The sequence below is a fragment of the Engraulis encrasicolus genome, chromosome 24 (assembly GCF_034702125.1).
Source record: "Engraulis encrasicolus isolate BLACKSEA-1 chromosome 24, IST_EnEncr_1.0, whole genome shotgun sequence".
Lineage (NCBI taxonomy): Eukaryota > Metazoa > Chordata > Actinopteri > Clupeiformes > Engraulidae > Engraulis > Engraulis encrasicolus.
The window spans coordinates 27147766-27170041 of record NC_085880.1 but is presented as its reverse complement, the minus strand read 5'-3'; the positions used below and the strand labels follow the sequence as shown (position 1 = coordinate 27170041).

The window sequence follows — 22276 nt, the reverse complement described above, 5'->3', positions numbered from 1 at the left end:
ATGTAGCACCAGGCTCCACAGACCTTACCTCAGGTTTCCCCACAGCTGTCCAGCTTTTACCCGCAGGACGGTGGATTGGTGCGCTACCCTGATATCCATTCGTCGGTGGACACGAGACAAAATGTAACCCATACTCCTCCCTGGGGCCACTCAACCCCTCCACTACAACCCCAATCCTCCTCTTTTACCTTCTCTTCCTCCTCCTCCTTTTCTCCTCTCGTCTTCTCGACCTGCCTGACATCCTTCACCTCTCTTCTCTGTTTGCACACACAGGCTTAAGTCACAATTGCTCGTCTTTTTTTTCACTCCCCAAATGTGTCGCTGCTTCCTCTTTTGAGGAACCAAGTAGTTTTTTACAATTGTTTTTCCCTAAAGATTAATTTTCCCATAAGATTACTTTCTAATGATAAAGGTTTTTTTTCTCTGTAGCAAGCTTTCCTTTCTCATCTTGAGTTTTGAGAGGATGGAAGGTTGTACCTTTTTCTGTCTCTTAATGCATTCAACAGTGTTTCACACATTTAATCTGGCTATGGGCTAATATCCCAAGTATGACTAGCTGTCATTAGATAACAACTTGGACTTAAGTGCTACTTAAACGTTATTATATGGTACAGTCATATTGTACTTAAACTGGATGTTTTTTTAAGTGAATATTTTCAGTAGCAGCTCCACAATCGTTTCTGCATTCATTGGTCAAAAAAATATTGAAATTTCTTCAAATTACCGGTCTGCTCTTCATGAAACACAAAGAATGTTTGTTTCTTTTATATTTTCCTTTTGGGCTACTGTGTCAAAGTAGACATCTTTTCCCCCTTAATGCGTCTATTCAACAGGGTACAAAGGTCCCTTGCGTTTTCTGTCCATCCTTTCTTTCTAACCATTTGTTTTCTCTGGTGAATGCATTGCAAACCAGTGCTCTACTCACAGACACTTTCTCCCATCCCTTAGCAGGTCATGGTTTCATGGTGGAAGTTTATGACGCCATTTTATTTAAGAAGATTATGCAAACTTTTATGTTGACAGTGTGATGATTAATTGGGATCAAGTTTGAGAATTACATTGCGTTTTTAGTGGCCAGGCCTCTAAAGAAGAAAGAAGAAGTTTGGGAGATGAGCTTTTCGTTAGTAATGAAGACAGAAAACATTAGCTGCAGTTCATTGCGAGTAATATTCAGATTTTAAGCGTAATGGTGGCAGTATTAGGTTTGCACACAAGTCATAGTAACTTAACACTGTATTCATTTCAAATGTGGCCATGTTCCTGGAATATTCCTGTTGCAGAGCACAGTAAATGTAATATAATATCCCGGAACTTGTTTATGAATCGAATACTGACAATATTCTGTTTGAAACTGCAATACTTTGTTTGTATGTAAGTGCAGTCATTGAAAAACGAGGCATTGCTTGTCTGGAATGGACTTGGACCATTTTAGCAGTTACTCTTGTGTTCTCAAGAGAGTTACTGCTGACTGTCTGGCAAAGGCTTAGTAACCTTAGTCCATTGTCAGAAAATGTGATTAAATTTAATAGGAATTTGCAAGGCTTTTGTCGTTTAGTGAATCAAAGTTCCGTGTTTAAGTCTTGTTCTGGCTTTAGTAGGCGTGCAGTCCTAAAGTGGCTGTGGAGGTTGTTTATAGGAGCTCCAGTGGCCGGCTAATCAGGCTGCAGCAGCAGCATCAGTTTGCCCCATCAGCGTTTCCTCCAGAGAGCTGTTTTATGGTCTGTGCAAACGCTGCAAGGTCAGGCCCATTAATAGCACCTACTCCACCTGAAGGAGACTTGAAAACAGAGCAGAGCCACGGTGCACAAGTGAGGAACTTGCATCTCAAGTGAGGAACTTGCAAGAAATTAAATTGACGAAAAACCGTGGTGTAAACATTGGGTGGTGGATATGACTGAATGACATGGCTTCTGTATGAATTGTTACTAGGAAGCAGTGGGTGATGGAGACTTGGGGTTTAAAGCTGTGATCTATTGCCATGTAGTCCAGATCACCTGGCTTTCACCTGTGCATGCACTTCAGGGGATCTCAATAGTTGCACTCTTCCCACCTCGTTGCAAACTTGTGCCTATCACTAATCATCAATATTCACTATCTAATCGGTTACATTTCTTTTAGGGCCTCTTTTACATGTGTATGGATGTTTTTGACCTTTTTTTTAGCTGTTTGCATTTTTAATTGCGTTTAGACAACATATTTGTTGAATCAACACAAATCGGTGTACTATGGACAGCTAAGCTTGTAATTGGTGTAAGAAATTGTATTTTACTTGTTTGCATGTGTCCATTTCACGTCTGTCTTCAAAAATCCCAAATTATTTTTATTTTTAAAATATCAGTTTTAGCTAGGTAAAACTTCTTACTTGTAAATGCAAACAAATTCCAAAAATATTCACATGCTTGTAAGCGGGGTCTTGCATTGTAGCTTCTGAAGCTTTCTGAATTTCCCCCATCACTGATACAGATCAACAAATTCTACAGACAACACCTCAGTCCAATCATGCGCACGCACACACACCCACACTCACACAAAGTGCCACAAAAGCATTAACAGCGCCTTGGTGTCCAGTGGGTAATCTTGATTTCCCCTGAGAGACGACTGACATCTGCTTCTCTTCCTCTCCTCTCCTCTCCTCTCCTCTCCTCCCGTCAGAGCCAGCCCCCGGGGCCCAGCATGATGAAGCCGCCCCCTCCCACCATGCTGCAGTCGGTGCCTCCCCCCACCAGCTTCAGCGTACCGACCCAGGGCCCCCCGCCCTCCCTGCTGCAGGCGCAGCTCTCGGCCGCCTCGCTGGCCCCGCTGCTGCAGAACCCCCCGCAGCCCCTCCTGCCCCAGCCCCCACCCAAAGGTACCAGCACAATCATCAAAGGTACCTCCGCCGTCCGTTATCACACTATGTAGTATATACCATAGTCTAGACAGTGGAATAATGTAATAAATGGATTACTCAGAACCCGGAGCCCCCTACTGCACCAGCTTCTACCCAATGATGCCAGAACCAGCTAATCATTTTTGCCTTGATTTACTACAGTCTGTAGGTTTTAAAACCCACCGCAGCTAGTACTGCTTACATATACACCTTTGATTTGATGTAACACAGAATGCTGTTTTTTTGTTTGTTTGTCTGTTTGTTTGTTTTTTCCACTCAAAGGTACCACACCAGTACCTAATGCCGTAACGTTTACAAAGAGGGATATCTTGTGCTTATATAATTTGTTTAATTCATTGGTCTGTTTGACATGGACTAGGCATATTTCTAAAGACACAGATTCCTAATTCTGTAAGCATATCACACATGCTGTACTTTGTATTGTTCAGGGTAATAATACAAGGTTCCCAAAAGAGGCATCTAAGAGCCTTTCTATGCAAAATTGTCGAGCAGCTAATACAAATGTGTAGCGATGCTGTTGGTCCCTCATTATGTTCCAGTTTATTTCACCTGCCTGTGTCTGTGTGTCTATCAGAGTACTCAGGTGGCCTGCTGCAGCCTCCGGTGCGGATGATTGCTCAGCCCCAGCCAGTGAGGCGCATTGAGCCCGCGCCACGCTTCCCCAACCGCGCCGAACGGGCCCAGCCCGAACTCATCCTGAGGAAGGACGACCGCAGGTCAGAATCCTCCGCACGGATGACACACACACACACACACACACACACACACACACACACACACACACACACACACACACACACCTAGCGGGTCAGCAGCTACCCACACAGATGACACACATTCACATATGAACACATATCGCTCCTGAGCTATTGCTGTGTTGCACATATTGTGCCCATATTGTGTTATTGCTATTGATAAGCACATAAAATTCAGCTTTTTACAAGCAGATGTTTAAACTAAATCTGTGACTGAAGAGAACTGCAAGATAACAGAGAGTGTCCTAGATATTGTGAGCCAACTCACAGATACTTGATTTTACAACGCGGATCCACCAGATGTTTCTGAAACCATAAATGTTGTTCTTCTTCTTTTCAGGGACAGAGAGCGCGAGCGTAGGCGTTCGAGAGAGCGCTCCCCAACGCGGAAGCGCTCCAGAGAACGCTCTCCTCGCCGGGAGCGTTCCCCCAGACGCCCCCGCCGGGCCCTGCCTCGCTACACCGTGCAGTTCTCCAAGTTCTCCCTGGATGGGTAGGAATCTCCTCCCAGAGCTGTTGCTGTTCCATATCACACAGCAGCCTCTACATAAATGCAGATGCATAATGAGAATCTGACAAGTCTGTGAAATGACAGTTAATTGTTTATCCATATTCCTGCTATAACTACTTGCATACACCTCTTGTATAACTGTCTCATTATTTTTTAAGGTAGAGTATGTATAACTGTGGGAAGCTTAGCCATTGTCACTATGCTGTTCCCATTTCCATATTTTTTTGTCCATGAATATTTACAAAGTGCTTAATTAATATTTACTGGTCTGACCAGAGTGGTCAAAATGGTGGGAAATAGAATTTTCATGTGAGGCAAGTTTAATTTTCCCAGTCATGATGAATGCTTGAAATGGTGAAATAGATGGTGGTGGTAAATAAGAAATGAGAAAATAAATAAGAAAGATATAATTTATGAACAATTCCTAGCCTCACGTCCATGCTCTACACCCCATATGTGTGTATGCTTATTGTGTCTCCATGCTCCTCATCCTCTTTGTGCAGCTATAACTGTGACATGATGGAGCTGCGGCGGCGCTACCACAGCCTCTACATCCCCAGTGACTTCTTTGACGCCGTCTTCACCTGGGTGGACGCCTTCCCCCTGATCAGGCCCTTCCAGTTTGGCAACTACTGCAACTTCCACATCATGCACAAGGAGGTGGACGCCCTGGTCAAGAACACGGCCGTGCTCGACCCGCCCGACGCCAACCACACCTACAGCGCTAAGGTCCTTTTTTCCCCCTTTTTTAAAATTTTTATTTTATTTATTTATTTTTTGCTTGTAGCTATTTATACAGATGTGGTCTTATAGAAGGAATTCCAGCCAATTTTAGCATGGTCTTGACGTACTTCAAATATCGTCCCAAAAGTTATGCAACATTAGCAGCAGTAACTTTCAGTATTATATTTGGAGCATGTTTTTTTAATGTAAAAGAAAACAATCAAACCAGGCCCCCATTAGAACGGCAGTCGTAAAGGGCTGAAAAAAAAATGCTGCCTCGGCAGTTAATGACAAGTAACTCTCATTTTTTATCAGTCCAGACAAAGAACTAGTTTACAGGGTCATTTTCACTTCAGAATGCATTTTTCTTCCCTGTCCTGTGGTGTATAACTGAATTAAGTTTTCTCAAAAGAGTGGTTTGTGGATATGTACCACATGCGAAGTCAACACCGGAGAACCATTTAAACGCAAGGCATGACATCATCTGTGTGCACAGGCTCAACAAATTCTATAAGTAAGTCCTAAATGCAATCATGTGTAGTTGTATTGCATTGCAGCTTATTGGTGCTGGTGCTGATTGCAGGTGATGCTGCTGGCCAGCCCCAGCTTGGAGGATCTATATCACAAGTCATGTGCTCTAGCTGAGGACTCCTCAGAGATGCGAGAGTCCTTCCAGCACCCGGCCCGCCTCATCAAGGTAGGTGGAATGGGAGAACCTTCTTGTCAGTCAGTCATGTTTCCCTGTCTCACTGACAGCAGTTAGAGACGGAATATTGCGATTTTGAATTGAATAGTTGGCCGTATTCGGTTTGAGCACAGGTCGTGTAACCTCTTAATTCATTGAGAATGTGTCCGTGTTCTGGGAATATTCCGGTTGTAGAACGCTGTTCCATACATGTAAATGGAATATTCCGGATCATACTGAATACTGACGATATTCTTTTTGAATCCGGAATACCTTATGCATGTAACTGTGTTCATTGTATGCATTCTTCAGTGTAAAATTGGCCTTGGGAAACGCATGCAGACTGCAAATGCTTCTTTCTTTTTCCGTGATTGAGGGCTGACAGTGATGTGCTATTTCCTATTCCATTTCCGAGCACCATATCTGTGTGTCTGTGGAAAACCATTCCTCTGATGTCACTCTCATTTCTCATCACTGTAGTAACAACCTTTTTTCTGTTGTGTTTTTGTTAATCTGTTTGTCTGTCTGACTTTGTATTACTGTTCGTGTGTCTCTGTACGTGTGTGTGTCCATGTGTGTCTGTACCTGTACGTGCACGTGTGTGTTTTCTTCGCCAATTCTCCCCGCCCCTCTCCCTGTCCTCCTCCCCCTAAGTTCCTGGTGGGCATGCGGGGTAAAGACGAGGCCATGGCCATCGGGGGCCACTGGTCGCCCTCTCTGGACGGGGCTGACCCGGAGCGCGATGCCTCAGTGCTGATAAAGACAGCTATACGCTGCTGTAAGGCTCTGACCGGCATCGACCTCAGCCTGTGCACACAGTGGTAAGTACAGCCCCCATCCCTCCTGCTCTTCAACTCTCATCTCCACAACAAACAAAACACAAAGTGATGTGTCTGCTTTTACTCTGCACAGAGCTGGATACTGAATAATGATCGTAATAACAATATAAAAGACACACAAAAAAAGATTTGTGACATTTTCTCGATATGCTGCATGGATTTGTCCATTTGGAAGCTTATTACCTTTTTAACAACATAATAATTCTGTAATTCATTAGCCCTCTTATCATTTTTAATTTGCTTCCCAGTTTTGCTTTTTGTTGCAATGTCCCTTTTATGGTAATTTGTGTTAGCAGTCAGTCCTGCCGCTGTGTGTGTGTGTGTGTTGGTTTGAATGCGATGAACTCTATCGCCCTGAGACCCAAGAGGCCAGATGGGAGGACCCGCCCGCGCACCATTTTACTTTCCATTTTTATTTCATTTGGAACTTGCCTTTGACTCTGTTAAATATCTTACATATTTAACTTTTTTGCTTTCACTGTGTCTTTGATTCTTGTCCCCTTTTTTCTCACACATTACCCAGGGGTTGGGGGGTGGGTACGTTTAAAAAAAAAAAGACCTTCTACACAAGCATCCAGTTGAGACGTGTCGGTGGGGGCTAGGACCTGTTGAATGTTTTTTGTCCAGACTTGTTATTGTTAATGTTAATTGTCGTCGTTTGGTTTTTATGTTTTGTCGTTTGAGTGTTATTTGTTTATCGCCTGTCAAACTTTCCCAAAAAAAATATGGCTGCTGCTCATCGTTGAGACCCTACTGTGAAGATCTGCCGGCTCTCTTTATCATTGCTGTCATGTTTTGTTGTTGGGGTCCTGGTTTGATCATTTTGGTGGGGGTTAACTCTTTGAAAACTTAGATGGGGAGTGTTTGTGTGAGTGAAAGTGAATGTGCGTATGTTTTGTTGTGAGGGTGAATGCGTGTGTGTGAGCGAGAGAGAGAGAGAGAGAGACGCGTGATGAGCATGTTAGGGCTCCCTGTGTGACGTCTGACGAGAATGTTTCTTTCCAATGCGCTTATCTTCCTCCTTTGCGACAGGTATCGCTTTGCAGAGATTCGCTATCACCGCCCTGAGGAGACACACAAAGGGCGGACAGTCCCCGCACATGTGGAGACAGTGGTTTTATTTCTGCCGGATGTTTGGCATTGTCTTCCCACCCGCTCAGAGTGGGAGGGCCTGTCACGCGGACTCCAGGAGCAGCTGGCGCAGAAGCTGTTGGCCGAGCGCAAGGAGGCGGATGGAGACCAGGCACTGAACGCTAATCCAATCCCCCTTCTTCTCATTTTCCGCTTCTCACAGGCACACAGGACTTAGGCAAACAAAACAAAAAACAACACAATTATAAGTCAGAGTTAACAAAAAAAGCCTACCACCCCCCCACCCCACCCCTCACATTCACACTCTCACTCACAAACATACACCAGAGCAGAGAAGTACTACAGGCATCATACTATACAGGCCTCTCTTCCCTACCTTCCCCTCCTCCTCCTCCTCCTCCTCCTCCACTACCCCTCACCCACTGCTTCTCCTCCCCTCTTACTCCTCCACCCGCTCTCTCCCTCCCTCCCTCCATCCTCCTTCTCCCTTACCCATCTCAGCTTCAAGCCCAGCCAGCAGTAACACACAGTGGAAGGAGCTTCAACTGGTAAAACAGCTTCCAGCTTGCCTCCAAATAAAAGGCTAATTTAACATTTAATTTGAACCTGCAACTGGCTGTAATGATTCTCTTCTTTGTTTTAAGACTCATGCCATGAGCCGAATCTTAAAAAATTAAGAGAAGCAAAAAACAAAAAAAAGCCTTGCATGCATGAACATTTCTTTTAATCACATTAATTGGCTGGGGGAAAAAATCTCACCAAAAAAAATCACACTCGCTGGAACCTGTAGAGCCAGTTGTTATTTGGATTTGTGTGTGTTTGTTTTTATTGCTCTGATTTTCATTTGACGTTAATACAGTATCTGCTCAAACAAAAACAAACAAACAAACAAAATCCCCTGAGTTCTGTCTCTTGTCTGTCCCTTTATCATTTATTTATTTGACACTCTTGATTGATTGGTTGATTGGACTGTATCTAGAGCATTTGGGAAGCAGCTGATTTTTTTTTTCCAGAGCAGTCGGGGTTTTCACCCCTCAAGGACAGTCTGCTATGACACCCTAGGTTGTAAAACCCTATCAACCCCAGAAAAGGAAAAAAAACACAGTCGACAATTGTACAAATGCAGGCACTCACATTGGTAGCTGTAGGGCCTCTACACACCCACTGCATTTTGGGAGACGCAGCATTTGAGAACAACTGTTTGTATACACATCTCTTGGACCCTCTGTCATTGATTTATCTTTTGTGTTCCACAGAACGGGCAATGTGATTGGCTGATGGGGGTGGAATTATCGGATTTGTTTACTATCAAAGCTTAGAGAGTTTCCATGTAGCCGTTGGACTTTTTATTTATTTGTTTTGCCCAGTCGAGATCTCAATAGGAGGAGACAATGAGAGACAGTTGTGACCTTGCTTCTTGCACGGATCAACTTTTTATTCTTGTGTTTTGTGTTGTCTCAGCCCTAAAAATGCATTGCTTGCTTACACACTTTTTCCTCTATCTCCCTATTTTTTTCTCTCTGTCCCTCCTACTGTACCTCTCTCTCTCTCTGCATCTTCTTTCGTCTTTTTATCTGTGTCCTCCTTTTCCTCTGTCCTCTACCACTGGCGCTTTCCTCCTTTCTCACTGACTGTCCTCGTAGGAGGAAGAGGAGAAGGAGGAAGAGGAGGCTAAGGAGGTCACCACTCCGACCCACTGGGCCAAGCTGGACCCCAAATCCATGAAGGTCAGTAAGAGTCTAAAGGCCAACACCTACCAACTTTTTTTTCACTTTGTGACTTTTAAGTGGAGACCATACTTGCTTGCAAGACAGATTTGTGGATCTATGTATAGAAACATGACCTGACTTTTGCCAAATGAATGGGTTCTGCCTTGCTCCACAAACATCCGTTTGGAGTTGCAGTAGGTATTGGTCTCTGAAGGCGTGGTTTTATTTTTTTTAATCCTTGCACGTGATTGGAGAAACGCCTGTCTGTCATTTTAATGAGCTGTTACTTTAGCTGAGTACATTCAAACGTACAATTAAAAAATAAAGTTAAAATTTCAGCATCAATGTCGATGATGGAGTCCATGAAGGAGTCCATTGTTGTTGAAATGACTATAGTGTTTCACTTATTTTCCCTTCTCCACTACGTTTGAATTTTGACTAAGTCACCTGAAAATCCTTTGATCCTAATTGGTTCTACTGCATTTTGGTTTGGGATCAAGGCGAATCTGAAGGTCCTCCAGACCCACCAAGTTGTCTGGCGAAAGTCAGGCTAATTTTTTTTTTCCATGTCACTGCACAGATTTGTACAAAACGGTTTGATCAAGCCAACTACTGTCAAGTGCTGTATTTGACCCCAAATCCATGATGGTCAGAGAGGAATCTTGTTAAATGGTTGTTCAAACAAGCTTTCAATCACTCTAGATATAGTTGACACAGTACACCGATCATGCATTTAAATCACCACACGAACTACAGTGAAGATGACTGTATGGTTGTGTCTGTGCCCAGGTGGAAGAGCTGGTTTGCCACTCTGTGATCTCCAAGCATCTGAAATCTCAGCTTATCGCCTTTTCTGATTTGCTCGATTAATAGGTCCTTCTTCAAGCTGTTTGGAGATCTTTGTATAGCAAAGTCACAAGACTACTAGCATGCATTCAAATGCCATGTAGATGGCTGTATTTGAGCTGGCTGTGTCCTTCTGTGTGTCTGTGCCCCAGGTGACTGACTTGCGTAAAGAGCTTGACTGCCGCTCTCTGAGCTCCAAGGGCCTTAAGTCTCAGCTGATCGCTCGGCTGACGAAGCAGATCAAGCTGGAGGAGCAGCAGGAGGAGGCCAAGGAGCCCGAGAAGCCCGAAGTCCCCCCGCCCGAGGAGGAGGACCCCGCACGCACAGAGGAGGACCACGAGGTGAGACGAGGACGAGGACGAGGGAGAATGGAGGAACTTAACCCTTTTTCAAATATGACCGTTCTATTGTTTTTCTAGACCCTTTTGTGCCTTTATTTTGAAAGGACGGCTAATATGTGACAGGAAAGTAGGGGGGGGGGCAACTCTGTGCCGGCCCATGAAATGGCTTGTTTTCCCCTCCGAATGCTCCACCCGCTGTATGTAGTGGCTAATTAATATGCCTGATGACTGGCAGTGATTGGATGTCTTCCCCTCCAAATGCTCCACCCATGGTCGTGCAGTGCCAGTTTCAAGGGCATGCCAAAGCCATGCCGACTGGGTCTATGTATATGGTATGGGTGCTCTTCTATGCGATGTGCCACATCACACGCACATACACCCCAGTTATGTCTCTAAAGCATGGGTCTATTTGCTTGTGTAGTTTGCTTTGGGATATAACATGTCTCTCTGTGCCTCTCTCTCCTTCTGCTCTCTCACTCAGGAAGAGGAGCGTAAACGGCAGGAGGAACTAGAGCGTCAGCGTCGTGAGCGGCGATACATGCTGCCCGACGAGCCCACCATCATTGTGCAGCCCAACTGGGCCGCTAAGAACGGCAAGTTCGACTGTAGCATCATGTCCCTCAGCGTGCTACTGGACTACCGCCTGGAAGACAACAAGGAGCACTCCTTTGAGGTGAGCACACATAGTTGCAGTCATTGTGGAATGATGTCATGATCCGTTATAAAGCACATTTAACACGACAATAAGCAGGATTCCTGCAGGGTTTTAAAAAGCCTTAAATGCATTGGAAATCTTTACTTGGAAACACTTGGGAAAGCCTGGAATTGTTATATCTGGGGGTTTAAATTGCACTGCTTTGAGGTGAGGACAGATCACTGCTGTCATTAGGAAAAATAACGTCAAGGTTTTTTTATATTTCAAAGGGCATTTTACACAACAGAGGCACAATTTATACAAACATGCAGCTCATGTGCAAGGTGCCTAGGTTAACGTTTTTAGAAAAATACAATAACATTGCTGCAAGGTGCTTTTTCCTGACAAATTGATTGCATGTGCCTTTAAGTAAACAGCTACATTAAACTCAGTTCAGATCCAAATGTGCAGCAATCTGCTATGTCAAATCACACTTACAAAAGAATTATGCTAAGACCGAAGCGGTCTTGGGTGGTTTGATAAAATATTAAGATTGTGGCAAAACCCTAGGGCTGTCGTTTTCCCCCTAGTATTGTTATATCTGTAGACTGTGCTGACCTCAAGGTCTAGGAGGAAGGGCTGGCTCACACCCGTTAGTTGGCACCAGTAGGCGCCACCAGCTGATTGCTGTAGTGCCAAGGAACAGGGGCATGTGTTGTACACCATACGGTGTCTCTCCATGACGACAGTCTTGACACATGTACACGTTCCATTACACAAACCGGCCATTTGGCATGCTCACAAGTCAGACGTTGTCCATCTTGGAGACAGACTTGGAAAATGGATCACTGTCCAATTTTTTTTGTCTTTGTCAACATGTCTGGACAGTAATAAGATGGCGTATATTTTCCCCTTATGTTGCTTAAGACTTCAATACAAGAGGTGGGTGGGTTCTTGAAATAGTGACGACTGCTATGTGGTCTCTCACTACCAACAAACCAAAGGCAAACTAGTGCCCCCTTGTGGAAATGAGGGGTGTCTAACAGAGTATGTTCAGATTTTGAATTACACTGACATTTTGCTGAAAATGAAAACACTGCTCTTTATCTGTAAATAGTACTCTAAATGTCAAATATAAATAGTGGAACTGTTTTTGCCAGTCAAGTTGGAAATAATGTTTTGATCTAGTTGAAGACGGGCCTTGGATGTTGCGGTGTTGAGCGCATTTGTCTAAACTGTTACAAAAGACTCGCAGGCACATTATTAATGAAGCGGTCACATTTCTGACTTTCTGTTATAGCAAAAATATATATATTTTTACTAATAAGTAGTGCATTTTGGGCATTTTTTCTGTATACTTCCGTTGGCAATGAATGTCATGCAAATGTTTATTTTTTAGTCAGGAAACGTGAAGGTCATGAATGTTAAATGTGACATATTTGGGACCCTGAGAAACAACCTTAATTACCGGTAGTCCTGTTTTCCTCCCTTTCCTCTCTGGCAGGTGTCTCTGTTTGCCGAGCTCTTCAACGAGATGCTGCAGCGCGACTTTGGCTTTCGCATCTACAAGGCTCTGACCGGCCTTCCCCAGAAGGACGAGAAGAAGGACAAGAAAGAGAAGAGCAAGAAGGACGGCGAGAAGAGGGACAGTGAGAAGAGAGACTCTGAGAAAAGAGAGACTGAGAAAAAGGAGATCAAGAAGGAGAAGGACAAGGACAAGGAGGAGGAGAACGGTGAGCCTGCTGTGAAGAAAGCCAAGGAAGACGAGGAGAAGAAAAAGGTGAGTGGGACCACCCTGGCTGTTGTGACATCAAAGCTCTGCCAGCCTTTCTTACATTTTCTTTTCTTTTAGACATGTAAATGTTTTCTTAATGTACATAAAATGTATCAAACATGCAATGTTTTATTCATTACCTGATGATCACTTCCCTCTTCAGAAGATCACATGGATGTTGATGTGTGACGTGCTGTAAAATCAGCTTTCGCTTATCTGAAACAAAAGAACTTGAGACTTGAATTAATAGCAATATATAATGGCTGTAATACACCTGTGAGCACTTGTGTAGAGGTTTCCTCAAAGTTCTCAAAGGGTAGACTTACAGGGATTAAAGTTTTCCGTCGTTACGACGGATTTCCGTCAGTTGGATTTTCGTTTGGACGGATTTCCGTCCGTATAATTTGTCAATTAATTTACAATTTTTACTTTCCAACTGAACACAAATCGAGAGCACACCTGGTCATGAGAAGGTGACGAGAGGTGTTTTTGGTGTACGGATTTAGTTATACACTCCACCTAGGCCTACAACAGATTCACTCATCAATAGTTTTGAGCTATCCCCGTTCTTCCAAAAAAAAAAGAAAAAAAAAGGGAGAAGTACAGCAGGTCAACAATTCGTTGGCGGTGCAGCTCGAGAGACAAAAAAAAAAGCCAACATTGTTGCTGATGGCAGAAAAGAAAATACGTGTAATACTATGTCTTTAAAGTGCAATGACAATCGTTAAACGAGTTGGACTGAGATTCCAATATGGGCTAATAATGCATGGAATGCATAGCTGGAAGAAGGTAGGACACGTTTCCATTATCGTTGCACCTGCCGGGGCAGATTGTTAGAAAAAAAGAATAGTTTACTTCGACTGCGCATGATGTCTTTTTCATGAAGGGTTTGCCTTTTAAGCATTGTGGCTTTTACTAACATTATTCATAGCCCCAATGGGACGGATATCATTGGCAGCTAGCTAGGATACCACGCGTTTCATCCTCAAAGTTTAGCGCGTTTGACTGGCTGCGTAAAAGGGGGGGCTATGATAGAACTAGCTCTAGTTGTCTTTCTGACAACGGATACTTTACTGTCTCATCTGTAATCATAGCAGATTAACTTTGTTGTTGCCGATATATATTCAAGAAATAAGTTAAAAATGGGTTGCAATTTAGTCACTGTTGCTATCCCAGGCAGAGCCAATATTGTATGTCACTTCTTGTTCTGGGAAGCAGTGTTCTGATGGGTGGACTCATATGGTCGATAAATGCCGTTTCGATGTTTCACTTTCAAGGCTTGTTGTAGGCTATTGTGTGATGCTATTTTTGCTAACTGGAATAGTGTGCCGCAACAGTTGTGTGTGTGCTTATTTTTGAGTGGCTCAACGTCTGTGCTCATCCTCTCGGATTATGCGTTTCGTTTGAGTTCAGTTATTTGCGCACTGCGCACTCAGGGCTGATGCGTGGGCGAGATGCGTGGGCGATTTGCCTTGATTCGAGTGGAAAGTTGCGCGACAAGCTTGGGAAAGTGTGTTACTTTTGTTAAACGATAGACGTCTGACTGTGACTGTGTTGTGTCTGCGTGCGTCGTGTCAGCTTGTATGAGAGAACACGAGTGCGTGCAGGAATCGGGGACGTTTTTTATATCAATGGTAAGCGTGTGCCTGGCACCGCACATCGAGAGGCAAAAAAGTAGCCATAGGTTTTCAAAACGGTAGAACACAGAGGCAGACTACCGCACCCTGTTTGTAAACGTCAACAAGTTGTTTGTAACAGGATGAATAGTGAATTTGTGAAAAACATACAAATAACCAACAACTAGTTTTCTCCCTCTGATTGCTATGACCACAGTGCATTGTTTTTTAAATATCAGAAATACAACTGCAAGCAATGCGCACCAGTGCTTTCACCAGAACAGTGTTTGCCCATTCTGATGTGAAAGACAAAATATACCGGTAGCCTGCTACTACTACAACAACAAAAACCATAATGGGATCACTGTATCAACGCATTGCAATTCCAAGTCAATAATTCTGTGAGATCAGCTACCATTTTGAAGCAACACTCATTGTGAATCCATTCTGCATAATGTTGTGAACAATTCATAAATAATGGGTAGAAATAAGAGGAAATAACCAAAACATGCCCCAAATTGCAGTTCAGTGTTTGCAGTCTGATATAGTATCCATCATTCCTCCATTCTCGGCCAGTTCTAGTCAATCTGGTGGCCTAGGCCTGCCCCCTTTCCCTCTTTCCTTTTTTTGTATTTAGAAATTGGCATCTGTAAACATAGCATTGTAGGCCTACATCTGATTGAGCACATCTGATCTAGTACCTACAGGTACATTCATACTGAGTGTATATAGGCCTACTTATAGTGTATAATGAATATTCATTGTTAATGTGAAGTGTAAAGTTTTATGTTGGTTCTGATTTTGTGGCAGTTTTTGGTATTACTGGCACCCTCAAGACATAGGCCTATTCTGCTCTAGGCGACTGCCCTGTCTGCCTATGTCTAGCGCTGGCTCTGACACCATTCCTTGCGTAAAACCAGTGTATGTTTCGTTACGAGGGCAGAGCCTGGCTACATTGTTTTTCGTAGGGTTACGGAGTGATACTCGATCGGGTACCAAACCGGGAAAAAAGTTCAGTCAGATGACTTTTTTTTGCTTTAATCCCTGGACTTAACCCTTGTCTATGAAAAGCCTCTGTATGCTACTGGTTGAAGCTGCAGTCAAACAAACAACTCTTGTCCTCTGACTTAACTACCAGCACGGCCAATGACCAAGTTAATGAGTCATCACCGTAAATTTATTTGGGCTTCTTTAAGACTAGCAGAGCAATGGAATTAGGAAAATAAACTCTCCCATTATGTTTGTTTCCTCTCCTATTGCCCCACGTCAGGACGAAAAGGAGAAGGAGGAGAAGGTTCTGAAGAAGGAGGAGTCTAAAGAGGAGGATGACGAGGATGAGGGCAGCAATAACAACGCTGAGGAGTACGACCCCATGGAGGCTGAGGAGGCGGACGATGACGACGACGATGGTAAGAGCTCACTCACTCCCTCCCTCCCTCCCTCCCACCATGCGCTTACTGGCCTCTCCTGCTCTGCAGCCTCATACAGCTCTGGCTGGAGGACAGTTACTTTTTTGTGGGTGTCTACAATGCCCAGCATAAATGAGTGCAGACCTGTTGGAAAAACATTTTGAACAATATTTCCGTTAACTCAAAATGTGCATAGGGCGGACTTCCGGCCGGCCATGACGCGGATGGCAGCATAAAGCGGTAGCTCCCGAGTAAATTTATATTTCAAGCCCTAACTCATTAAATTTCAAACAGAACTATAATTTTCACATTAAGGGGCAAATATGGCAGGTAGGGGCCAAAAAGACTCGAAAGAACCCAGGACACAGAGGCAAACAGGGACTCGAAATACTGCTAATCCTGTCGAGGAGCCGACGGCTAATTTGGATCTGATACTTCGAGAGTTAAGAGAATTCCGACAAGATAACAAATCACAGATGGAAGAAATCAAGGAAGAACTTGCCAGAACCAACACAAAGCTGGAGGAAGCCGAAAGTCGAATCGAAAAGGCAGAAGAAAGAATTCAAAATGTCGAGGACATTGTGTCTGAAATGCTAAAGCTACATGCTCAGATGGAAGCGAGGCTAACCGACCAAGAGAGCCGCTCACGGCGCGATAACCTTCGGTTATACGGGATCCCAGAGGGGGCTGAAAAGGTCAGTACATCAGTGATTGAGTTTGTGGAACAGTTGATACGGGACAATCTTGACGTTGGCGATACAGCCCTGAACATTGAGAGAGCCCACCGCTCACTAGGAGATGTGCCCCCACCAAACGCCCAGCCAAGATCTGTCGTTGTTAAATTCGCCAGCTTCCTGACCAAAGAGATGGTTCTCAGGAAAGCGTGGCAAAAGAAAGGCTTATTGCTGGATACAAACCAAATTAACGTGGACAATGACTACCCCCCGAGGATTCTACATAAAAGAAAGGAGTATGCGGCGGTTCGAAAGATCCTCAAGGACCATGACATCAAGTTCAACACGCTGTTTCCTGCCCGGTTGAAAGTGCGATATCAAGAAGGAGAGGAGATCTACGACACGGCCGAGGAGGCAACAAGAGATCTGGCTCGGAGAGGTTTCGACATCGCCGCCCCTGTCAAGCAACCGGAGACGATGATGGAGCGCCTAAGGAAATTATCATGGCAGAGGACCGGGCGAGCCCGCCGGCGAGGGAAAAACACCGGCGCAGAAGCGCCAAACTACAAAGAGCGTTTACAAGCATTCCGAAGAGATGAATCTTCCCACAACGCGGGTAGCGGTTAGTAAGGGGAAAAGTGAATGGGCTTGATCCCTGCCTCAATATGGTGGTGAGTTTGCTTGTGTGTAGTCCATAAAAGAACAATGGTTCAAACCTTTGCTATAAAAAGTTATACTGTGCTATTATACACTCGGGAATACAAATGGACATGGGACCTAAAGCGGACACTTCAGGGGGCCCTCCTACTTACCGAGAGGGAGGCTATCCCCCAAACCCACCTACCTCCACCTGGTGGAGGGTCTTCAGTAAGACTCATTGCGTGGAAGTTTTCTTTTCTGTTTATTTCTTCTTTGTCAGTTCAATGTTTACAATGTTTGCAGTTGTTCTTTACTGCACAGGGGTAGTTTTCCACTCAAATAGGACATGATTATTGACGAGCCTTAATGCAGAACGTAAATATAGCCACATATAATGTTCATGGTTTAAATAACCCAGTCAAAAGAGGGAAAATTTTAGCACAGCTCAAAAAAGATAAGGTTCAAGTAGCCTATCTGCAAGAGACTCACCTAAATACCACAGAGCATGCCAAACTTAACAGAATGGGTTTTAAATATGTCTTTGCATCATCAGATAGGTCAGGACACAAAAGAGGTGTTGCTATATTGATAGCAAGGGGTGTGAATTATGAGCATATGTCAGAACTCACAGACACAGAAGGCAGGTATTTGATGATTACAGGTAAATTAGAAGGCACTGTAGTTACTTTACTCAATGTTTATGCTCCTCCAGGCAGTGGATGGCTGTTTTACAGGAAAATGTTTGATTTGATGACAACTAAAGCGCAAGGGGTGGTCATTTGTGGAGGGGACTTCAACACACATCTCCAGCCATCGCTAGACGTCTCAAATGGCAAGTCTGAGACAAAACCTATTAGTAGAAAAATGGTTGACTTAATGAAGGAACTGGGTATTATAGATATATGGAGAGAATTACACCTTACTACCCGAGACTATACATACTATTCAGCACCACATTCAGTGTATACCAGGATAGATTATTTCTTTATTTTCAGTAGGGATTTACATAAAATTGAGAGGTGTAACATAGGTCCAATTACTCTTTCAGATCACAGTCCTGTGTTTATCCACATGTCATTTAACAGGGAAAAAAGATCTACACTATGGAGACTGAACTCAAATATACTGAACAATCCAGATATTAAGAGGTGTTTACTAACGGAAATTGACATATTTATGGACTTAAATGATAATGGGGAGGTCACACCTGGTATCCTCTGGGATTCACTTAAGGCTGTTATGAGGGGTAAAATCATCGCCATATCCTCCTTTTTAAAGAAAAGTAGACTACAAAAGCGTCAAGAGTTGGAGACTAAACTAAAGCACCTGCAAAGGGTCCACAGTACCACCTCAGATGAGGCCGAAAAACAGAAAATCAAAGAGGTTAAGAGAGAAATAGAGGAAATGAGCACACAAGAAATACAAAATAAGCTTCTATTTCTAAAGCAACGGTACTATGAGGTTGGAGGGAAGGCAATGAAATTATTGGCATATAAATTGAAAAAGCAGCAAGCAGACAACACAATTTCTAAGATTCGAAATCCCGATTCTGGGGCAATTGAACATAGACAAGGGAAAATCCAGCAGTGTTTTGAAAAGTTTTACCAGACATTATACTCTCAGCAACATATAGACAATTCTTCACATATTGATACATTTCTGGCTGCACTTGACCTCCCCACTATCTCTGCAGAAGAAAATCAACAACTAGCTGCACCAATCACAACAGATGAGATTAATGCCGCCATCTCAAGGTTAAAAGCAAACAAGTCACCAGGCCCAGATGGTTTTACTGGGGAATGGTACAAATCTTTAAAAGAAAAGTTAGCTCCTATATTGTTGGACACTTTCAACTGGGTCTTGAGGGAAAACAAAATTCCACCATCTTGGAAAGAGGCAACAATTTCATTAATCCCCAAGGAAGGGAAAGACTTGTTGGAGTGCGGCAGTTTCCGCCCTATTAGTGTATTAAATATAGACTACAAATTATTTACATCTATACTGACACATAGAATTGATAAAATTCTACCAATGTTAATCCACACAGACCAGACTGGTTTTATAAGACAAAGACAAACTCAGGATAGCGTGAGAAGAACACTTCATATCATCAATCATATTATACAAAAAGATACAGAAGCAATGTTGGTAAGTTTGGACGCAGAGAAGGCGTACGACTCAGTCCGATTGTCCTTCCTATACAAAGTTTTATCAAAATTTGGATTTCATAAATCAATCATTAAGACATTCCAAGCCCTATATGATAAACCTACTGCCAGGATTAAGGTAAATGGAGCCCTTTCAGAATCATTTACCCTGGAACGGGGAACAAGGCAGGGATGTCCAGCCTCCCCTATGCTTTTCGCACTATTCATAGAACCCCTGAGTCAGTGGATAAGACAGAATGGTGACATCAAAGGGATAACTATACACAACGAGGAACACAAACTTGCCCTTTTCGCAGATGATGTTTTAGTATACATAACAAAGCCTAACCTGACATTCTCGAAACTTATGACTGGATTGGAAAATTATGGTGCCCTTTCTGGTTATAAATTAAATGTCCAGAAGACCCAAGTGCTAACATTCAATTTTTGTCCCTCCAGCTCCCTGGTAGGAAAATACAATCTAAAATGGGAGACAGACCATATTAGATATCTTGGAGTAAATCTCCCAAAAGATATCACAAAACTGACCTGCTTAAATTATGGGCCACTAAATAGCAACATTAAATCTGACATACAGAGGTGGGGCTCTATTCCCTTCCTTGGTCTCTACTCAAGGGTGGAATCTATAAGAATGAATGTGCTACCAAGACTTCTGTACCTCTTCCAGAGTCTGCCAGTGGACATACCAATAAAACAGTTCATAGAATGGGACAAAATGATATCTAGATTTCTGTGGCAAGGCAAAAGGCCCAGGATTAGGTTCAAAACTCTCCAACTACATAAAGATCATGGCGGTCTTGGCCTTCCCTGTTTGCGGGAATATTATTTTGCAGCCCAATTAAGACCTCTTCTGTGCTGGAGCAACCCATCATATTCCGCAAGATGGAAAGATATAGAGAGCAATTTCAGCAAGATTCCTTTAGCAGCAGTAATGGCAGACACAAAATTAATAAACAATATGATTGGGAAAAACAACCCATGGATTAACACTACATTGAAAATATGGCAGAAAGTAATAAAACTTTGTGATTTAGAACAAAGCATAAAAATACTACGTTGGTGCGCCTATGACACAGATTTTTCCCCTAACACTTTGGATTCTAGTTTTAAGACCTGGTCTAAAGTAGGGCTGACTACTTATCACTCCTTTGTAAGCAAAGGCGCACTCAAAAGCTTTGAGCTTCTGCAGCAGGAGAATAGATTACAGCCTCAAGATTTCTATAGATACATTCAACTAAGGCGATATTTTCAGGAGAATATCGCCAGAGCGATAGAGGGGCAAAAAACGGGCATCTTAGATGTGCTCCTTGTGACAATTAGCTCAGGAACTTGCAAGAAGGGTGTATCTAAACTATACCAAGCATTACGCCAAGCTAGCCCAGACAACACCCTGTACATTAAACACAGATGGGAAAAAGAAAGTGGCATTATAATATCTGATGAAGAATGGGGAAATCTGTGGAGATTGCAATGGGGAACAACATGCTCAAACACATGGCGCGAATACAGTTGGAAAAATGTATCTAGATTTTTCATAACACCACTACAGCAACGTACACAACTACCAAGTACTGCCTGCTGGAGGGCTTGTGGGGCAAAGGAGGCCAACCATTTTCACATCTTCTGGGATTGCCCTGTAGTATCACCTTACTGGCAGGATGTCCATTACCACCTGAACAAGGTCTTTGATGTAGACCAGGGATGGTCAACTTCCATGATGAGGAAGGTCACATTTTTTTCAGGAGGACCATTGGAGGGCCACATGACCACGCACTTGAAATAATTGGATATGAAAAACGCTACAAATGATTCTCAATTACATTTTTAAAAAAATATGAATTCATATCTGTATGTTTACTGCACCAACATACAACTATTTTCTGCATAAATGCATTTTAATTTAGCAAGACAAATAGTTTGCTTAAAAAAGTGCAAAAGGGAACTTGAACTCCTTCATTTCAAAGAACAAAGTTTGCTTAAAAAACTGATTGCAAATAGTTTCTGCTTATAAAATAAATGCATTGTAGCGTGTGCTTCATAAGCAACAAAGACAAAACATGCTTAAAAAATAAGTGCAAAAGGCATTTGAACTCATTCATCACAAACAACAAAAAAAGGTTTTTTTTTTAAAACGTATTGCAAATAGCTCTCATTCATTAATAGCAGAAAACCACAGAGGCCCAACATTAATTGAAGCTAATGAGAGAGCTGTGGTTTGGCCTGCTGGCTCACAATGGATTGGATGTCAATGTCAATGTTTGTGGTCCCAATGCGCATCAAATGAAACAGTGTATCGTCGGTGAGTCTATTTCTCTCTTTGGACTTTATGTGCTTCATGGTGGAAAAACTGCTCTCGCAAATGTAAGTGCTCCCAAACATACTGGCCATTGAGAGGGCGAAATCTCGGAGACGTGGAAAACGTGCCTCGGGAAGAAGTCTCCAAAATGAAATCCCCCTCTCGTTGCGCTTTGCTTGAAAAAACGGGTCTGCCTGCAGCTCGCAGAGTTCGAGCTGCAGCTCCGATGGTTGCGCGCTGACCACAGCAGAAAGGGGGTCAGTGAATAGCGCAATTCGTGGTTGCATCTCGTGAAAATCTTGGAAACGATCGTTGAATTGCTCCTGTAATTTTTCGAGGTCTGCTTTGTATTTCTGGATTTGTTTTTCAGACCTGGGGCTAGCTTTGCGAATCTCATCGCACGCGGGGAAATGTGCCAGATTTACACGAGGGGAAGAAAACCCATCTATGAATAGCCCGAGCTTGCGCTGAAATGCGGTCATGTGAGAATAGAGATCACACACCGTTTGATCTCTCCCCTGTAAGAGTGTATTGAGGTGATTTAGATGCGCGCTGATATCTGTCAGAAAGGCCATGTCACAAACAAACTGTGTGTCTTTCAGCTGCGCGCAATATGCACTTGTATCGACACTAACGCTGTTCTCCAAAAACACTGGTATTTCCGATCGCAGTGCA

At 43.3% G+C, this 22276-nt stretch overlaps 1 protein-coding gene across 4 annotated transcripts in view; it reads left to right on the top strand.

Moving 5' to 3' along the window:
- Positions 1-22276, top strand: part of ccar1 (cell division cycle and apoptosis regulator 1) — a 39068-nt gene that overhangs the window by 8344 nt on the left and 8448 nt on the right. For 2 of the 4 annotated variants that reach the window (XM_063191462.1, XM_063191463.1), the window contains exons 8-20: positions 7-123; positions 2653-2848; positions 3465-3606; positions 3986-4138; positions 4660-4885; positions 5463-5576; positions 6219-6385; positions 7436-7646; positions 9139-9222; positions 10203-10391; positions 10873-11064; positions 12530-12805; positions 15686-15824. In XM_063191462.1, the coding sequence (XP_063047532.1) occupies positions 7-123; positions 2653-2848; positions 3465-3606; positions 3986-4138; positions 4660-4885; positions 5463-5576; positions 6219-6385; positions 7436-7646; positions 9139-9222; positions 10203-10391; positions 10873-11064; positions 12530-12805; positions 15686-15824 (2206 nt within the window). Of the gene's footprint in view, positions 1-6; positions 124-2652; positions 2870-3464; positions 3607-3985; positions 4139-4659; positions 4886-5462; positions 5577-6218; positions 6386-7435; positions 7647-9138; positions 9223-10202; positions 10392-10872; positions 11065-12529; positions 12806-15685; positions 15825-22276 lie in introns of all 4 variants that reach the window. The other 2 variants (XM_063191460.1, XM_063191461.1) reach the window with 1 other exon arrangement.